This window comes from Penicillium crustosum (assembly GCF_028827405.1).
Source record: "Penicillium crustosum strain IBT 35664 chromosome Unknown utg000002l_segment0_segment0, whole genome shotgun sequence".
NCBI classification, from domain to species: Eukaryota; Fungi; Ascomycota; class Eurotiomycetes; order Eurotiales; family Aspergillaceae; genus Penicillium; species Penicillium crustosum.
This window is the reverse complement of record NW_026623123.1, coordinates 5,270,475-5,287,081: the sequence shown is the minus strand read 5'-3', so window position 1 is coordinate 5,287,081 and position 16,607 is coordinate 5,270,475. Positions and strand designations below refer to the sequence as shown.

The window sequence follows — 16,607 nt, the reverse complement described above, 5'->3', positions numbered from 1 at the left end:
TCTGCAGTACCCTATTGCTAAAGATACCAATTCATGCTGGATCTATTCCAACATCCATGTACTCAGTGTTCTCTTTGATAGGCTAAACGGGATCCGCAATGGAGTATCAACCCCTCATTCAATTATTTCCCAATTGATATCCTTTTATGTTCGTTATATCTCACCAATTAATACAATCCATTCAATTCCACAAAACCCATACATAAATTCCATCTATAACACATCACATATCCACAATGTCCTCAAACCAATTCCACCTCCCCCAAGAAGAGGGCCATTTCAACGCAGCCCCAAGCCTAAACCCACCCCCAACACCAGCAACAAAAGACTACAAACTAAACCACCTAGCCATCCGAATCCAAGACCCATCCCGCTCACTGCATTTCTACATCAACCTCCTAGGCATGCGCGTAATCTTCACCATGAACGCCAGGCCTTTTACGATCTATTATCTCGGACATCCGCCGGCAGATGCAAAGACCGAAGAAGACATTACTGCTTGGGCGAAGACTACGAGTGAAATCCCCGTTATGACGAAAACAAGCGGACTTCTGGAATTGTATCATGTGCATGGTACGGAGAATGCGGGTGCAGATGGTGGTGTTGCTACGGGGAATGTACCCCCGCATCTTGGATTCGCGCATTTAGGATTCACAGTTCCTGATGTTCCGGCTGCTGTGCAGAGATTGAGGGAGGGTGGGGTTAGGATTCTTAAGGATGTGGGTGTTTGTTCGAGGGAGACAGTGCCGCTTTCCGAGTGGGAGGAGGAGAGGGGGATTGGATGTGGGGAGATTCATGGGAATTATGCGTGGTTTTTTGAGAAGTTTGCTATGGTTTCTGATCCAGTGAGTTTCTATACCTTCCTGGATAGGCAGGGTGGTGTGCTGTGGTGCTGATGTGAGTTGATAGGATGGATATACGGTCGAGTTGATTCCTCAGAGCGTGTGAGGGTCTACTGTTGTACACTCTACGATTGTAGCACGGTTTGTTTTAGACAACAGGTCGGGAATGGAAGGAACATCCATCCCGTTAAAAAAATTGCTTAATGCAGCCTATACAACCAACATAAGATGGTAGACGAAAGTTACCGAAATTACGCGCCCCAGCTATCATCCTCCGCAACGTCGTAGTCCATATCCCGCGCAGGAGCGGTGTTGCCCACCGACGTGGACGACATGACTGTGTCTTCCGGTTCGTCTTGACCAAGCCCACCCTTGAATTCCGTTGATGACCCAGCGGTAGGAAGAACAATGGGAGGGTTGGCCACCCAGCTGAGCTGGACCTCGCCCACGGAAGGGATATTCCAGGGGGAGAACATGAGCTTCTCAGCCTGGAAGCGCTCTTTGAATGCCACCACGACGGAGTTGGGCTGGTCTGGGTGTGCCTCAATCGATTCGTATTCGCCAACGCCCTGGAACATAACAAATTAGTACACGCCATGCTTGGTCGGAAAGATACATGACTTACCATCAGGTGCTGGCGCAATGCTTCGTCCTTGTCTGAGTTGAGCTCAACGCCCGATACGGCGACTCGTCGAGGCCGGTTATCCAGACGCAGCACACCTCCTCGTCCGCGAGACCCAAACCCACCACGCCCACGGTATCCTCCGCGGAAATTGGGATCATAAGCGCCGCGTCCGCGGTATGTGCCCCGGCCTCGGAAGCCACCACGACCACGGTATCCACCCCGTCCTGAAGGGTCAGCCGCAGGGTCTAGGCCAAGGCTCTTTGCCTCGGCCTCGAGGGCAGCGAGTTGAGCTCGCAGCTGTTTCGTCTCATCACTGATATTCTCATCGGCGGCAGGCTCGGTGACCATGGCATCCCCAGTACCGGCAGCATCGCTTGTGTCTGCTGTGGCTCCGAGTCTCTGCATGAGGCGGGCCCGCTCCTCCTGCTGTTTCTTGAGAAGTTCATCGCGCTGGCGCTCTAGAGCCTGCTTGGCAGCTTCAGTCTCCTGCCGCTTCTTCATTTTCTCCTCGTGCACCCTCTGTGCTTCTTGTTGTTGCTTCTCGAACTCTTCTTGGTTGAAGGCGGGTGCCTCAGGTTGTGCGCTTTCAGACTTTTCCTCGCGATTCGGTTTGTACCAGTAAACCTTCACGAAGCGGTTGTCGAAAATGACCTTGGGACTGGACCATGCGGCCTTGGCTTCGGGGAAAGTTTCGTATTTTACCAGAGCGATCTTTTTGTAGGGTTGCAAAGAGACCTCGGTAATGTTACCAAACTCAGAGAAGAACTCGCGCACAGAATCCTCGTTGAACTTGTCATCGGGAATCTGCTCAACAACAATAGTCGTAACAGACTGGTCCTCATTGGGTCCTGCCGATGAGAAATCGGACCGGCCGCGTCCTCGTCCACTGAACCCACCTCGCCCACGGCCACGGCCACGGTCACCGCGCGTGGGAGCACCGCCCCGTTGCGCATGCATACCCGCGGTCTTTGGGTCATATTCTGCGACTATTAGCAATAGTATATCGAGGATGAATGAATTTCTCTTACCATCATCTTTCGAGACACCCCCCTCGCCGTGTTGGTAAGGGCAGGTGTTTCCTAAGTAACAGATACCTTGGGTATCATAGAACGGACATCGCTGGCTGCTTTGTGGGATCTGATCGGCTCCTGGCTGACCGGGAGGACCAGGCATCCCGGGCATAGGCATTCCCGGCATCTGCGGGAATCCCATACTTTGCATAGCCATCATTGCTGCCATAGGATCGTTCGGATCGAAGGGCGGGAAACCAGGCATCATGGGGAAGCTACCGGGCTGTTGTGGAGGGAATGGCTGGCCCTGTTGCTGCGGAGCGAACATTTGACCCTGTTGCTGTGGGGGATATTGTTGACCCTGTTGCATCTGATGCCCACCCATGAAGTCGCCACGACCACCTCCGCGCGCGCCGCGTCGAGCAGTCTTCATAGCGCGATTCTGGAACCCACCATCCTCGCGTTCTGGCTCCCCTTGGAATCCCTCGTTAAAAGTTCGTTTGCGGTTAGCACTGCCGGGAGTGACAGCAGCCCTCGGGCCACTGGGGGCATTCTCAGGAGGTTGTGATGAGGGAATGCGGGCAGCAGGTTGGGGCTGGCGCTGAGGCTGGGGTACAGGTGCCGGTGGAGGCGCGGGCTGTTTGGGACCGAAGGTTGTAAAGAGCTCGTTGACAAATGGTTCCGTGTCTATTAAGTGTTAGTCATATGAAACAATTCAATACGATCGAGACATCAGACGCACGTTCGCGCAGGAAATCCTCTAGGTTTTCCACCGAGACCTTCTTTATTTCGTCGGCTGGCGCATCGGACCTAACTAGCGCCAAAACATAGTCTGCGAGCACATCGGAGTCGGCATCAGAGCTACAAGCGAGGAGCACGATTAGTTGTTGCTTTCTTTTCCGAAGTCGTGTCAAGGTGCCTGATCAACTCACATGTCCTCCAGTTTTTTGACCACCCATTTCTTCACGTCAACGGCCTCCGCGTCAGTGAACTGCATGGCGAAGATTATTTTCAGCCAATTTTAAACTGCGATAATTGAATTGGGTCGGACGAGAGATTGACGTGAAAGTGACGATGATTGCAGGGATTCGGTTTCAACAAAGCCGTCACTCGGGAGGATTGCTGCGTGCACAGTGATAATCCTATGTGGGATGAAATCACAGCTTTGCGTTTTAAATAACAAAGCTTGAGGATGAGCTATTTTAAGCTGATAAGCATTCACCCCCAACCGTGAGGGAACGGAAGGACATGGCTGGGGACGCGAAGGCGAGGGCAAAAACGCGAGTACCGGGAGATCACGTGCTTCTATGACATAGGACAATACTGTGCAATTTCCTGGAGTACACTATTAAGGATTGCGATTGTTCATCATTTTGTTTGTGTTCTTCGTTTTCTGGTTTTTACAATTACTCATAACTACGAATAAACAGCTGTGCCTAGCATACCCAAGTTTATTTTCATATCGAAACTGGTTGCTAGACTACAGCAAAAACGCAAAAAGCAAAAAATACCTTCGGTATAAAACCAAATGTGGAAACAGCAGTGAAAGAACAGAACCAATGATGGCCAGAGGCTTCAAGGCTCATGCCCGGATTTCTAAAGACGGAACGATTGAAGCAAATACCGACGAATGAGGGAATAAAATTTTGTTGAACCGAAGAAATTGTATTGAATTCATCAATCTCATGAAAGATTCCACGAATGACTGGCAGAAGGGAAATTCTGGGTGACCGTGAACATTTTTACAGCTTGTCGTAGTACTATAAAATGAGGTTAGTGACTGGGACCAAGAAGGACAGTGAGCAAAAAGACTTACGTTTTCGTAACCGGGAACGACCTCCTTGAGACCCTTGCGCTTGCGCATCTCCTGGACGACCTGACCGGGCTTGCTGGTGGGGTCGAGGGGAGAACCGCCGGGGAGGATGCTCCAGTGATCGAAGACGGACTGGGGGAAGGCCTGGCCACCGGTAGCGGAGCGGAGATCGGCAGGGAAACCGAAGGACTCGTTGACGGGCAAGTAAGCCTTGACCATGAACAGAGGAGTACCAGGACGCTGCTCCTCGGTGTAGACGTGACCACGGCGGCGGGTGAGGACACCGTAGATACCACCCATAGCCTGCTCGGGAACCTGGATCTCGACGTTGAAGATGGGCTCGAGGAGACCGGGGTCGGCCAACATAGCAGCGGCGTACAGAGCACGACGAGCAGTGGGGATAATCTGACCACCACCACGGTGAATAGCATCAGCGTGCAGGGTAACATCGAGGATGTTGAAGCGGACGGAACGCATGGGCTCCTCGGCAACGGGACCCTCACGGGTAGCCCACTGGAAACCGGAGACAACGGAATCCTTGATTTCGTTGAGGTACTGGACGGCCTTGGTCTGGTCGATGAGCAAGTTGGCACCGGTGGTGTCGGGACCGAAGCACCAAATCTTACGGGCATCGGTAACATCCCAGCCGTACTCGTCAGCAAGGACACGGGCACGAGCCTTGAAGTCGTCACGGGGGCTGATCTTGCCGGACTCAATGGCGAGGGAGACCTCCTCCTCGATGGGCTGAGCAGTCATGTACAGACGGTTGTGCTTGTTGGGCGACTTGGACAGAGCAGTCATGCTGGAGGTACCAGCGACGGTCTCACGGTAAGCAACGACGGGGTCGGAGATACGGAGGGGAACACCAGCGTGGTCCTCCTCGAGATCCTTAAGACAAATCTCGAGGTGGAGCTCACCAGCACCGGCAACAATGTGCTGGCCAGACTCGTTGATCATGGTCAGGACACAAGGGTCGGACTTGGAGAGACGCTTGAGACCCTCGACAAGCTTGGGCAGATCCTGGGCGTTCTTGACCTCAACGGAGCGCTGCACGACGGGGGAGACGGAGAACTTCATGACCTTCATGTTGTGGGCAGTCTCATCGGTGGTGAGGGTACCGGACTTGAGCAGGAACTGATCGACACCGACCAGACCGACAATGTTACCGGCGGGGACATCCTCAATGGGCTCAACGAAGCGACCCATCATGAGAATGGTACGCTGGATGGCCTTGATGAAGAGATCCTCCTTGCGGCCGGGGATGTAGTTGGGACCCTGGATGCGGACCTTGACACCGGACTTGACGGTACCGGCGTAGACACGACCGAAGGCGTAGAAACGACCCTTATCGGAGGTGGGCACCATCTTGGAGACGTAAAGCATCAGAGGAGCAGTGGGGTCACAGTCGCGGATACCGATGCAAGCCTTGTCGTCGGTGGGACCCTCGTAGAGAGTCTCGGCACGGTACTTCTGGGCAGTGACGGGGGAAGGAAGGTGGATACAGATCATCTCAAGAAGGGCATCAGCGGCAGGCAAGAACTTGCGCATGATGAGCTTGAGGAGGGCCTTGCCCTCGAGCTCCTTCTCATCGTTGGTGAGGGAGACCTCGAGCTTGTCGAGGAGGGTGAAGATCTCATCACGCTTGTTGTGGTTGACAGCGGCAAAGATCTTGAAGATGGGGTCCAAGATGAACTGGTTGAAGGCACGCTCAAGGGTCTTGCCCTCGTACTCGCTCTTGGTGGTCCACTTCTTGGTCTTGGGGTTGAAGAAGTTGTCACCCCAGAGACGCTCAAGCATCTTCTTGCGGTCAACACCGAACTTCTTGGCGTACTTGACGGCGAACTGGCGGACAGTGAAGCACCAGCCGTGGAGACCGGAACCGAAGGCAATGGTTCCGCGGTCGGGGTAGACCTGGACGTCACCGAGAGCCTTGTCGAAGTAGGTGGAGATGATGACGTTGACGGACTCAATGGTACGGGAGAAGGACTGGTAAAGATCCTCCTTGGAGACCTGGAGCTCGAGAAGAGCACGATCGACCTTGTTGATGCACAGAACGGGCTTAATACGCTCAGTCAGGGCCTGACGCAGGACGGTCTCGGTCTGGACACAGACACCGGAGACACAGTCGACAACGACAAGGGCACCGTCAGTGACACGGAGAGCGGCAGTGACCTCGGACGAGAAATCGACGTGACCGGGGGAATCGATCAAGTTGATCAGGAACTCGTCACCATCGACGGTCTGGGGAATCTCCTTAAGATCCTCTGGGTCGGGGAACTTGGCGTAGAGGGAGATAGCGGTGGACTTGATGGTAATGCAACGGTCCTGCTCATCGGGACGGGTGTCCATGAAACGAGCCTCACCAGCCTTGGCGGCGGAAATAATACCGGCACGCTGGACAAGGGAGTCGGAGAGGGTGGACTTTCCGTGATCGACTGAGGCACAGAAAACAAAGTCAGAATCGGGCATTTCACCGTATCATATCGTCTTTAGTAAAGAACTTACCGTGAGCAATGACGGACATGTTTCGGATGTTAGCCCGACGGTCCATCAAGGTCCGGATCTGATGTAGGTTAGTATCGACATTCATGATGATTTGATGATGATCTGTTCCAAGAGAGCAAGGATTTCAAGCATCACCAGCAGAAGTGGGAGATGAGAAATGGAAGGCATGGAAGGATAGCAATCGAGGGAAATATATCCCCTCCTTCCGCTGGCAATGTTTGCTATAACCTTGGACCCCTTGGAAGGCAAATACTAACCTCTTCGATAGTGAAGCTATTCACATCATTGTTAGCTGTATGTCCTGGACAATCGTCTAGAGAACCACTTACTTAACCATCTTGGCGGTTGATCCTTAGAAAAAAAACTAGGATAGAAAAGAAGAAGAAGAGCACACAGATGACTAGGACCGAGGGTTCTCGATCACTGAATCAAAAATGTTCTATGTGCAACTGCTCCTGGGAGAGATAGAGGGGGAAAGAAGAAGAAGAGGGGAAGGGAAAGTGGGAGAGAAAAAAAAGAAAAGCGAAAGTGGGGACTTTTTTCTCCTCCCGGTTTTGTGCGTTTTGAGCTGACTAGCCCATTTTATTTTTTTTTCCTTTATAGAAATTCATTGGGTATATTATTCTCTTTTTTTTAAAATTGCTCACATTCTTCTCATTGACTTTTCATTTCGGCCCTTTTTTTGATTTCAAATCCTCTATGCTTTCATGTCTTGACTCACTTACGCTGACTTTTTTTTGCCATCCGTGGGTGCTCCGGTGACGTTTGACAGCCATATCACAAGCGAGAGATGGTTTCAACTCTTTTTATAGCTACATATGGATATAATATGAATGTAATATGATGTCTTTGATCTTTCTAAATGAGTCAATTTAGAGCCCATGATTCACTCCATGCTTTTAGCTTTCCAAGGTTTCCTAAAAGACTTGACTCTGCCCAAAACCCCTCTATCAACTTGGTGGGGCAATGCAACATTAGTAAGCCATTTCAAATTGATCCCTGGGGCTACCTCAAGCATACCTAGGTATAGCTCAAGAGCTCAATGTATGGTACACCAATATAGCTATTATTTATATGCCTAAATAATTCAAAATATAGATACCTCAAAAGATTCAATCACATCAAAAACAAAATCCTCTTTCTACATAAGCCTTGGAGCAAATTTTCACCGATCTTCACTGCTGGCTCGTGCAGCACCGTGCATTAGTGGGGGGCAAAAGAACTCCTCATTTGGAGGCACCAAGGCACCAAGGCATCAAATCATCCCACCTGCATACACCTACATTATAGGAAGGAACCTACAGTACAAAGCTACATGTATATGGTCAAGACAAAATTAATGAATTCAACAAATAATTTAATCTGTCGTATGCTTGACTCCATCACTAAAATAGAGGATCTCAAAACGATCCATAAGCCGGGGCGGTCTTCCAGCCCGAGTGTTCCGGTGCCCAGTCCCGGTAGCCATCCCGGCCGTATGATATGGAATCGTGCGATTCAGCGGGCGTTTTCGTTGGCCTACAGAAAAATCCAGATGATAAGATTAGAACCTTGCATCGAGAAGTACCCATATGGCCTCCTTTGCCAATTCCTTCACTCTCCCAGAAGCTGAGCGCGACCAAAAGCAATATCACCCAAGCTCATAAACAATTGCCACCTTACCAACCGAAGAATCCAGTGAACTAGCCTGTCTATCTAATTCCATTGTTGACCATCCTCGCTACTGCTACCTGGGTGCTTTATAAGCTGTGTGTCCTCACATGTGACCTGAAACAATATTCCCGCCATCGCTCCTCGGAGTCATTTGCTTTTTCAGGATCTCGTTGATAGATTTTCATCTTTATATATAAGCTATCAATGCTCAAAGCCTTAACCATTCTGATAATCAGGAAGCTCCTTACGTAGTGGGGTGTATAACCTGGCCTCTTTTTCCCCCTCGCTATGCTTGTTGTCTTGCAAAGGCTGCCCAATCTGCTATAATATACCGAACGATCCTAAAAATTGACATATTTTCTGTCATAGTCATGACTATGTTCGGTGTGATACAGTGAAATGGCAACCTATCAAGGGATGAGGCAGGATACTGCAGATATATACTACAGATACAAGATCGCTAGTAGTAACCCTCGTAACTTCAAAATGATTCACACTTTATTGTACATTTCAGCAATATACATGCAGCAAGTTTTTACATATTTATGTAAAGGCAATAATGTATCACGACCTGCTGTACAGGCTTCGAATAAAGTTCTTTCATGCCCTCCAGGGCTACCCATGGAGGAATATATATACGGTTAGTCAAATCCAGAATAACCACTATGTACATAGGAAGTGCTTCCAGATAAGTTAGAACAAGTAAAAGTGAAAACTAGAACTATATATTACACTATTAGATGGAATTATGGACAAGGCAATCAAGAGATTGTTAGCTCAGACACAAGTGTTACGTTCCCATTTTTGAACCTCCCTAGATGGAAACGAAATATCGTTTTTTGATCGTTTATAACATACATAAATTTGAATAACCCATCTTCATTATAGGTGTTCTAATCGAACTTTTAGTCAATTAACCCCAAAATATCCCGTACACTCAGACCCTCAAACACCCGCGGACCTAGCGGGCGCCACCCAATCGCTAAGGGCCCCTTGGATAAGCGAGTCCAATTGCGACTAAGCCAAGTTGTTTTGCCATGTCCAGGTAACAATCCTACTCTAAGCCAGGGGTTTAGCGTCAATTTAGTAAAAATGATATTTTGCCCCTATAGAATAATTAAAATGCCGACGATCCCCAGTACAAAAGTGAGTTGTAAAATATCCCCACGTCTAACGGCCGATCGACATGCGTAGTGGGTCGTGGCTTTTCGCCCTACTGGGCATCTCTCTTGCAGATGCTTTGTCTCTGGAAAAAAGAGATATGCCTGCTGTGTTCAATGTGCCTTTAAAACACAGGAAAGTTGCAAAATATGTTGCCAATACCCAGTTAAGAAGGCAAAATGCAGTCCTTATTCCAATCGGCAATGATGTATGGTCTTTGCCTTGATCCTGACACTTACCTATACTTACTTTTACCTTCTCAGGAAAATATTGTTTACACCAACATCTCATTAGGCACCCCGCCACAGAGCATTGAGGTGGGATTTTGGATGATTGGCAATGAATGCTGGGTCCCTGTAAGGACCTCGGATGCTTGTGTCATGTTTCGAGGCAATAAAAACTGCAACGGCTCCGGTGGCTATAACAAGACCATTTCCACTAGCATGAATGATCTGCATTCCAACTTCACTGTCAGCAAGTCGATTGAATCATCCATGACCATCACTGGAGAGTTTGTAACCGATACTCTTGTCATTGGAGACACAACCGTGGAGTCTATGAAGATCGGGATTCTCAATGTGGATGCCGCCCAGAGTAAGCTCACACGTCTATATAACCCCGATGCCATGTTTGTGGTTAGCTAATCCCTTGAATAGATATTATGGGGCTGGGATATGGCGAAACAAACTCGTCTTTTATTTCCCTTACTGAAGCATTGGTTAATGCTGGAACCATCAAGTCCCCAGCTTTTAGCATGTATATGGAAACCCCTGTTCATTCTATATACGCAGGAACCTCGCAGGATGAGAAAACAGGCACTCTTCTTTTCGGTGGTGTGAACAAATCCAAGTACAATGGCACACTTCACACACTTCCCATCATCAACAACCCTGCCGATTATAGAAAGGCTTTCCGGATCAATATCACAAGCTTTTCTATTAATGAGACATCGGTATTTCCTGAGGGGCCTTCGATACAAGCTCTACTTGATGCCTCATTGTCTTATACCTACGTCCCAGAATCCATCGCGCAGGATATCTTCTCTCGATTGGGTGTCACTGAAACCTCAACGTCTGGGCCAGCCTCTATCCCATGCAATACAACTTCCAGTGACACAAAACTTACGTTCGCGTTCGGAGCTGCGAGTTTCAAACTTGACATTGGTCTGTTCATAGAAAGACGTAGCGTGTTTAATGATGAGGATATCTGCTATTTGGGTATTGTCGCGAAAGCCGATACCAAGGGCGCAGACAGCGTTGGGCTTGGGGCAAACTTTCTTCAACAGATCTACACTGTCTATGATATGGGCAACGACGAAATCTCTTTAGCACAGAGGAACTGGAACTCCAACGAAGATGAAATCGTCGAAATTACGACTGGCAAGAATGCAGTCCCTGGGTCTACCTTGGAAAAGGGTGTGGCAGATGACACAAAAGCCAAAGATGCCCACGAGGAGAAGTCTACCGGATCCCGCATTGACGAGTGTGTAGGCCGACAGCTCTGCCTTTCTATCTTTGCGATTTGGACTCTCTTCTATTTATAGAATTTGATTTATGCTGTGTTCTTTTACTTAGCCCACCATAGAGTCTTGAACTCTCTGCCGAGCGCATGCTAACTTCGGTCAACATAAACTGTGCCCTATATACAATACAATTGCTAGTCGGTTCCCCCCCCGGAACGCTAAATTTTCCATATGCAAAACTCACGAAATGTCGACGTTCATGACAGACTGGATGATTGACTGAAGCTCTGGGCGATTTATAGCAAGCGAGGCCACTGTCTCAACAAAGAGACTATGGACAAACTGGGATAGCTCTTTGATCAACCCCCCTAATCAGCAGTCGAAAAGGCCGACGAAGAGTAGAGGACATTTAGTTAGAAGAGATTGGAAACTGTTCTTCAACTTTTTTTTTTTTAGACAAAAATGGTGCTCAACTCCCATGGTTGAAATACAAGACCTATATTGGAAAGAAAATCCCCATCTCTAACCCTAATACGGCCGTAGTAGACCTCAGGAGGCACTGTGGACCTCAAAAAGGTTCACGATAAGCCGCGATAAATCGCGATAAGCCATCCAGATAGGTCACGATAAGCGATAGGATCCATCTCCTCAACATCAGTGTGTATATCACGTGCCACAATACGCCAACGACATCTGGCAGCCAGCCTTCATCGCTTTGTTCTTCAACGCATTCACACCTCTCATCGATGAGAAACTGCGTGCTAACCAGGCTGCGGGCTCTGAAATACAAGCTCTGCCTTAGTTCACTGTGAATGCCCATCTGCCCCTGCAAAGTATTCCATATTGGAAGGGCAAATGCAGAGAAACTCGACATATCGACTCGATTATATGGATGTTCGGATTTCCTACGCGGTGACTTGTTTTTCGATTAAATAAGCGACCAGTACCAGGTAAGTCCCAAAATGCTCGGCCGCGCGGCGCGACACGATTGCTTCTATCCTATCTACCCTTCTTCTATCATTGAATCTACCCCCGGACTCGACTGATTACGGCCTGTGTAATTCTGAAACGGAATGGCTGACGAGTCTCCCAGTCTCGAAAATCTAATTGAGGAGCTCGGGTTTCCCCCAAGCGAGCACGGGTTCTTGCTTCGTCTTTTCGGCTCGTCCGACCCATTTTCTGGGCTTCCTGGTGCAGACCCAGAGGCCAGTCACGGCCAAAATCGATCTGGCCAAAACAGCTCTACGAGTATTGCTCGCAGACTTGCATCTACAAGGCTCTGGCAAGATATTCTTCCGTTTGCTAATTGGATTTCCCTAACTAACCTACCACCCTTGCAGTGAACGTGCCAATCAGCTTCGTCTACGATCTGCGAACCGTCATCCTAGTGACGCTCGCGAAGGTTTAGAAGGTAGAGATTTGGTTCATTACGAAGAAGAGTGGACTTCCCTGATCGGAACAGATTCAGAATCTCTGGTCTCCGAGTTGCTCCAACAGCTTGCAACGGACGACGAGCCTCCCTGTCTCGACTCCCCTCATCTTCCCGAACACCCTGAGGCATCAGAGAACGTTGCACGCCCTAGATTCCTTAGACCCCCGAGCCCATCAGTCTATGACAGCGAAATAGGTGAGCCACCCGACTCTGTTGACAACTTCAACGAGACCCCCCGGAACCCAAGGCAATAGCGAAGAATCCCAGGACCCGAGGACTTTAAAACAACCTGGGAGCTTCGAGAAGCTACTTGAATCATTCCCAAGACCTCCCGGTCCCAATCAAACAGTCAAAGACCAAAGCTTCTCCCACGTTTATTCCGACACCCAACGAGTGCCACCGAAAGACAGTGCCCAGGCTAACATATCAACGCTTGCCAGCAGTCAGATCAAACTTGCGACCAGTCTTCCTTGGATTTCCCGATTCTCTGAAGAATTGGGAGACAGTAACCCGATCAGAGGACAAGATTCTTCTAGCATCCGTGCCAAGGCTGATATATCTGCACTCGACGCCAGTGGGCTAGGTAATACCTCTCCTAGTTCTTCTGAAATCTCCCCGCAGTCTTATTCAACTGTCACCAACACTCGGAACGTTTCCCTTCAGATCCCTTCTCTGACCCCAAGCGCCTCTTCTAGAGAGTTAATTCTCCCCGTTGACTATCACGGGGGCCAACAAGCGGATCCTGAAAGCTCCCACCAAGCTCAGGAGTGCACAAATCGGTACACCTACACCCCTTTCCCCGAATACTCGAGAGTTCTTCCGATCAGCTCCGTGATCAGAAGGCAGCACTCCTTCCGCACTATCTTTGAAGGGCGCGCTACACCTACAGATTCCTCTCGATATTACCACAAGACGCCTCTTCGTATCTCTACCCGTCCGTCAACGATCTCCTTCGCCTCTGGAAAAAGGAACACATCAAAGCCCAAGAGAATCTGGAAGCGTTGCGTTAAAAAGGTCAAACACTTGCTTTGTCGAACCCGCAAACGCACATCATCCGCTCTCAATCATTAGTTCCACGCCAGAGAAGCCGCATATCTTTAGAATCCCTTTAAACTCATCTCACCCAACCCCCATCTCTATCTTTACTCCTTGCTTACTTTCACTCCTGTCTCATTCTTATAACTATCTCTTTTCACACCTCGCTCATTTCAAGCCTATCTTCACTCACAATGGATTCTCGAACATCCCGTCTCTTGGATCCATCCTCGGCAATGGCGGCTATCACCAAACACAAGGCAGAAGCGATCAAACTAGCTCGCGAACAAGGGGTAGCCGTCCAAGAGATGTGTCGGCGTGCAAAAACCGAGGTTCCACCTTACGAGTTTGAAGAGTTGATAGGCAAAGGTGCCTATGGTCGTGTTTACAAAGGTCACCAAACACCATCGGGTCGGCTGGTTGCCATCAAAGTCCTAGATATCGACTCGCTAGACTACAAGTCGCTTCGAGATTTCAGGGATGAGTCGATCAAAGATTTCATCCATGAGACAAAGGTGATGAAGCAAGTGAAGGATTCCGGTGCCAAAAACATCAATGAGATCATTGAAGCCATCTCCATTCACTCTCAGTTGTGGCTGGTTTGTGAGTACTGTCCCGGTGGTAGTGTCCGTACCTTGATGCGTGCAACAAACGACAAGCTCGATGAGAAATACATCATTCCAATTGCTCGTGAGCTAGCCGTTGGACTTCGTGCTATTCACGAAGCTGGAATTATTCATCGTGATGTGAAAGCTGCAAATATTCTTGTTCATGAAGAAGGTCGTCTAGAAATCTGTGACTTCGGTGTTGCTGGTGTTCTTCAATCACAGCGAGACAAACGATCCACCTGGATTGGAACACCACACTGGATGCCGCCAGAGATGTTTGCAACTCGTGGGGAGGCCCATCAATATGGCAACGAGATTGATGTGTGGGCGTATGGGTGCACACTGTTTGAATTCGCGAACGGGAACCCGCCAAACGCAGGCCTGCGAGAACGAATGCAAATCGGTCGCCAACTAAACCGCAAAACTCCCCAGCTGGACAGCGACATGTACAGCCAAGGCCTGAAGGACCTTATTGCTTACGCCCTTGACTCCAACCCAGAAACCCGTCCCACGATGGCAGACATCCTTGCCCACCCCTACATTGCTGATACGGAGGAGGAATATCCAACCGCCTCGGTTAGTGAGTTGGTGAGAAACTACTACCAGTGGTCCCAACGAGGAGGCCAACGGATTTCTTTGTTCCACCCAGGCGGTGCCGCGGCAGCTGAACTCCCAGGCATCGAGGAGTCAGAGGATGACTGGAATTTCAGCACAACAGATGGATTCGAGCGAAGATTCTCTGTCATTGACCTGGATGAAATTGCCGCCTCACTGGCGGAGCTGCAGCAGTCAATAAGTCCTACCGACACAACGCCTGAGCAAGAGATGTATGAAACGTTCTCAGAAGACGATCTTAACTACGAAGATAAGGTCAATTTCGATGAACGTGTACGCCGAGGTGCAGTGGCAATGGAAGGCCTGTTTAATGAAGAGAAGCCCAGCTACACATATGAAACAAAAAATGACTTTGTCCCCATCGAACCCGCCCAACCCACTTCCGATCTTCCCCTTCGTGCGGAAACAGACCGCTCTTCTGTCACATCAACTTTTCTCGATATCGATATCGGGTCATTCGAGGCCTCCCACTACGCAGCAGGAGCTCCATCTGCGCAGCCTTTCCAATTGGTCGATGCAAATACTATCCGCGCGACCCGGTCCAGTCTTCGATTGAACAGGAGCTCGTCTGAGAATAGCTCAAAGTCGTCTGATAGCGGCGTGGATGACGATGCAAACCTCGAAGATACATTCGTGCCTTCTGGTCCTCGGCCTCCCACCATGGACTGGAAATTCCCGTCATTCACACAAGATGAAAAAGAACAACCGAAAGAAGAAGAGAAGGAGGCCCCTGTACAGAAGCCCGTCACAGAGGAGTCTTTCCAGGCTGAGAAGCGAGCTACCATGCAGTGGACATTCCCAGTGATGGGGTCCGTACCCGAGAGCCAAACATACGATGACCGACATGATACCCTCCGGGCCCCATTGCCTGAGGTTCAACCTCCACCGCAGTCGAAGCCACTGTCAGCAGATGAACCAGGTGACTCACGTCCTTCGACTTCCGCATCAAATATCTCCGACTCAGATTACGATCCCTTCCGCTTCGATCGCCCCACCACCCCAGAGGGTGCAAACTCACTTCATCACAGTCATTTCTTCGACACAGAACTCCCTGCGATGCTGGAATTAGCCGGTTACCATGAATATGAGGCTTCAGGGATTCTCGATGGGCCCGGGCCAGACGAAGAATCTCACCCTGTATGGAAGGAGCACTCCAGGACTTCCTCGTACGAAGATGGTATGGCAGCTTTACCCACCGCTGTTCCGGTTCCCCAAACTCCCACTGCTTCCTCGGTGACTTCTGGCCCGGTCTCAGAACCGGGATCTCCCGTGTTCGAAACTATTCGGCATGTACGACACGATATGCCTGAAGTCACCATGCCACATGTAGAAGATAAGGGGCCAATCCCCTTCCCGGCTCTCAATCCTCCGAATGCGGCAAGTCTGATGGAGGGCATGGATGATACTGTGGTGACAGCAGAACTTGACCGTTTACTGGGTGATTTCCTAGAGTCGCTCTCGGCGACTGGTGAGGCATTGTCACGGGCCGAGATCAAGCATGAGATGAATGGTGTTCAGGTTGTTGAGCAGGTCTAGATGACCGAGTATGGGCTTGTGGAATATCATTATTGGCAAATATCCTTAGCGGAAGCCATGTAAGGAGGCCCAGATATGTGGGATCAATGAGTGTCAAGTTATCTACAATCCCAATAACTAATATTATGTTTGGTTTACATGCATGTTATATCCACGGAGATTTCCAGGAAGGATGATGATGTAGACACTACTTCTTGGCTGCTAGGGACAAAGATGTATTTTATTCGATGTCTGAAAATATACTTGGAGCCATGCCTATAGTATTCAGCATCCTGGCTAGTCAAGCCCGATAAACATGGCTAAACAAGGT

At 49.5% G+C, this 16,607-nt stretch overlaps 6 protein-coding genes across 6 annotated transcripts; 4 read left to right on the top strand and 2 right to left on the bottom strand.

Annotated features, from left to right (window-relative positions):
• Window positions 1-236: 236 nt before the first annotated feature.
• On the top strand, window positions 237-948 carry N7487_005510 (putative lactoylglutathione lyase (Glo1); the record flags this gene model as incomplete). Its single annotated transcript, XM_056873257.1, has 2 exons — window positions 237-845; window positions 910-948. The coding sequence occupies 2 exons, from the start codon at window positions 237-239 to the stop codon at window positions 946-948; spliced, it is 648 nt and encodes a 215-aa protein (XP_056730977.1).
• Window positions 949-1,093: 145 nt separating this feature from the next.
• Window positions 1,094-3,474, bottom strand: N7487_005509 (CCCH zinc finger and RRM domain protein; the record flags this gene model as incomplete). Its single annotated transcript, XM_056873256.1, has 5 exons — window positions 1,094-1,411; window positions 1,468-2,447; window positions 2,496-3,164; window positions 3,220-3,338; window positions 3,410-3,474. 5 exons carry the CDS (start codon window positions 3,472-3,474, stop codon window positions 1,094-1,096), a joined length of 2,151 nt encoding a protein of 716 aa, XP_056730976.1.
• A 745-nt stretch (window positions 3,475-4,219) lies between these two features.
• Window positions 4,220-7,132, bottom strand: N7487_005508 (elongation factor 2; the record flags this gene model as incomplete). The annotated part of the gene is made up of 5 exons (XM_056873255.1): window positions 4,220-4,237; window positions 4,294-6,725; window positions 6,796-6,853; window positions 7,053-7,068; window positions 7,125-7,132. 5 exons carry the CDS (start codon window positions 7,130-7,132, stop codon window positions 4,220-4,222), a joined length of 2,532 nt encoding a protein of 843 aa, XP_056730975.1.
• Window positions 7,133-9,989: 2,857 nt separating this feature from the next.
• N7487_005507 (uncharacterized protein) lies at window positions 9,990-11,152 on the top strand (the record flags this gene model as incomplete). The annotated part of the gene is made up of 2 exons (XM_056873254.1): window positions 9,990-10,203; window positions 10,266-11,152. The coding sequence occupies 2 exons, from the start codon at window positions 9,990-9,992 to the stop codon at window positions 11,150-11,152; spliced, it is 1,101 nt and encodes a 366-aa protein (XP_056730974.1).
• A 992-nt stretch (window positions 11,153-12,144) lies between these two features.
• N7487_005506 (uncharacterized protein) lies at window positions 12,145-13,574 on the top strand (the record flags this gene model as incomplete). The annotated part of the gene is given in 3 exon segments (XM_056873253.1): window positions 12,145-12,368; window positions 12,412-12,679; window positions 12,699-13,574. The coding sequence occupies 3 exon segments, from the start codon at window positions 12,145-12,147 to the stop codon at window positions 13,572-13,574; spliced, it is 1,368 nt and encodes a 455-aa protein (XP_056730973.1).
• Window positions 13,575-13,732: 158 nt separating this feature from the next.
• Window positions 13,733-16,297, top strand: N7487_005505 (putative serine/threonine protein kinase; the record flags this gene model as incomplete). The annotated part of the gene is made up of 1 exon (XM_056873252.1): window positions 13,733-16,297. The coding sequence occupies one exon, from the start codon at window positions 13,733-13,735 to the stop codon at window positions 16,295-16,297; it is 2,565 nt and encodes an 854-aa protein (XP_056730972.1).
• Between the last annotated feature and the right edge of the window lie 310 nt (window positions 16,298-16,607).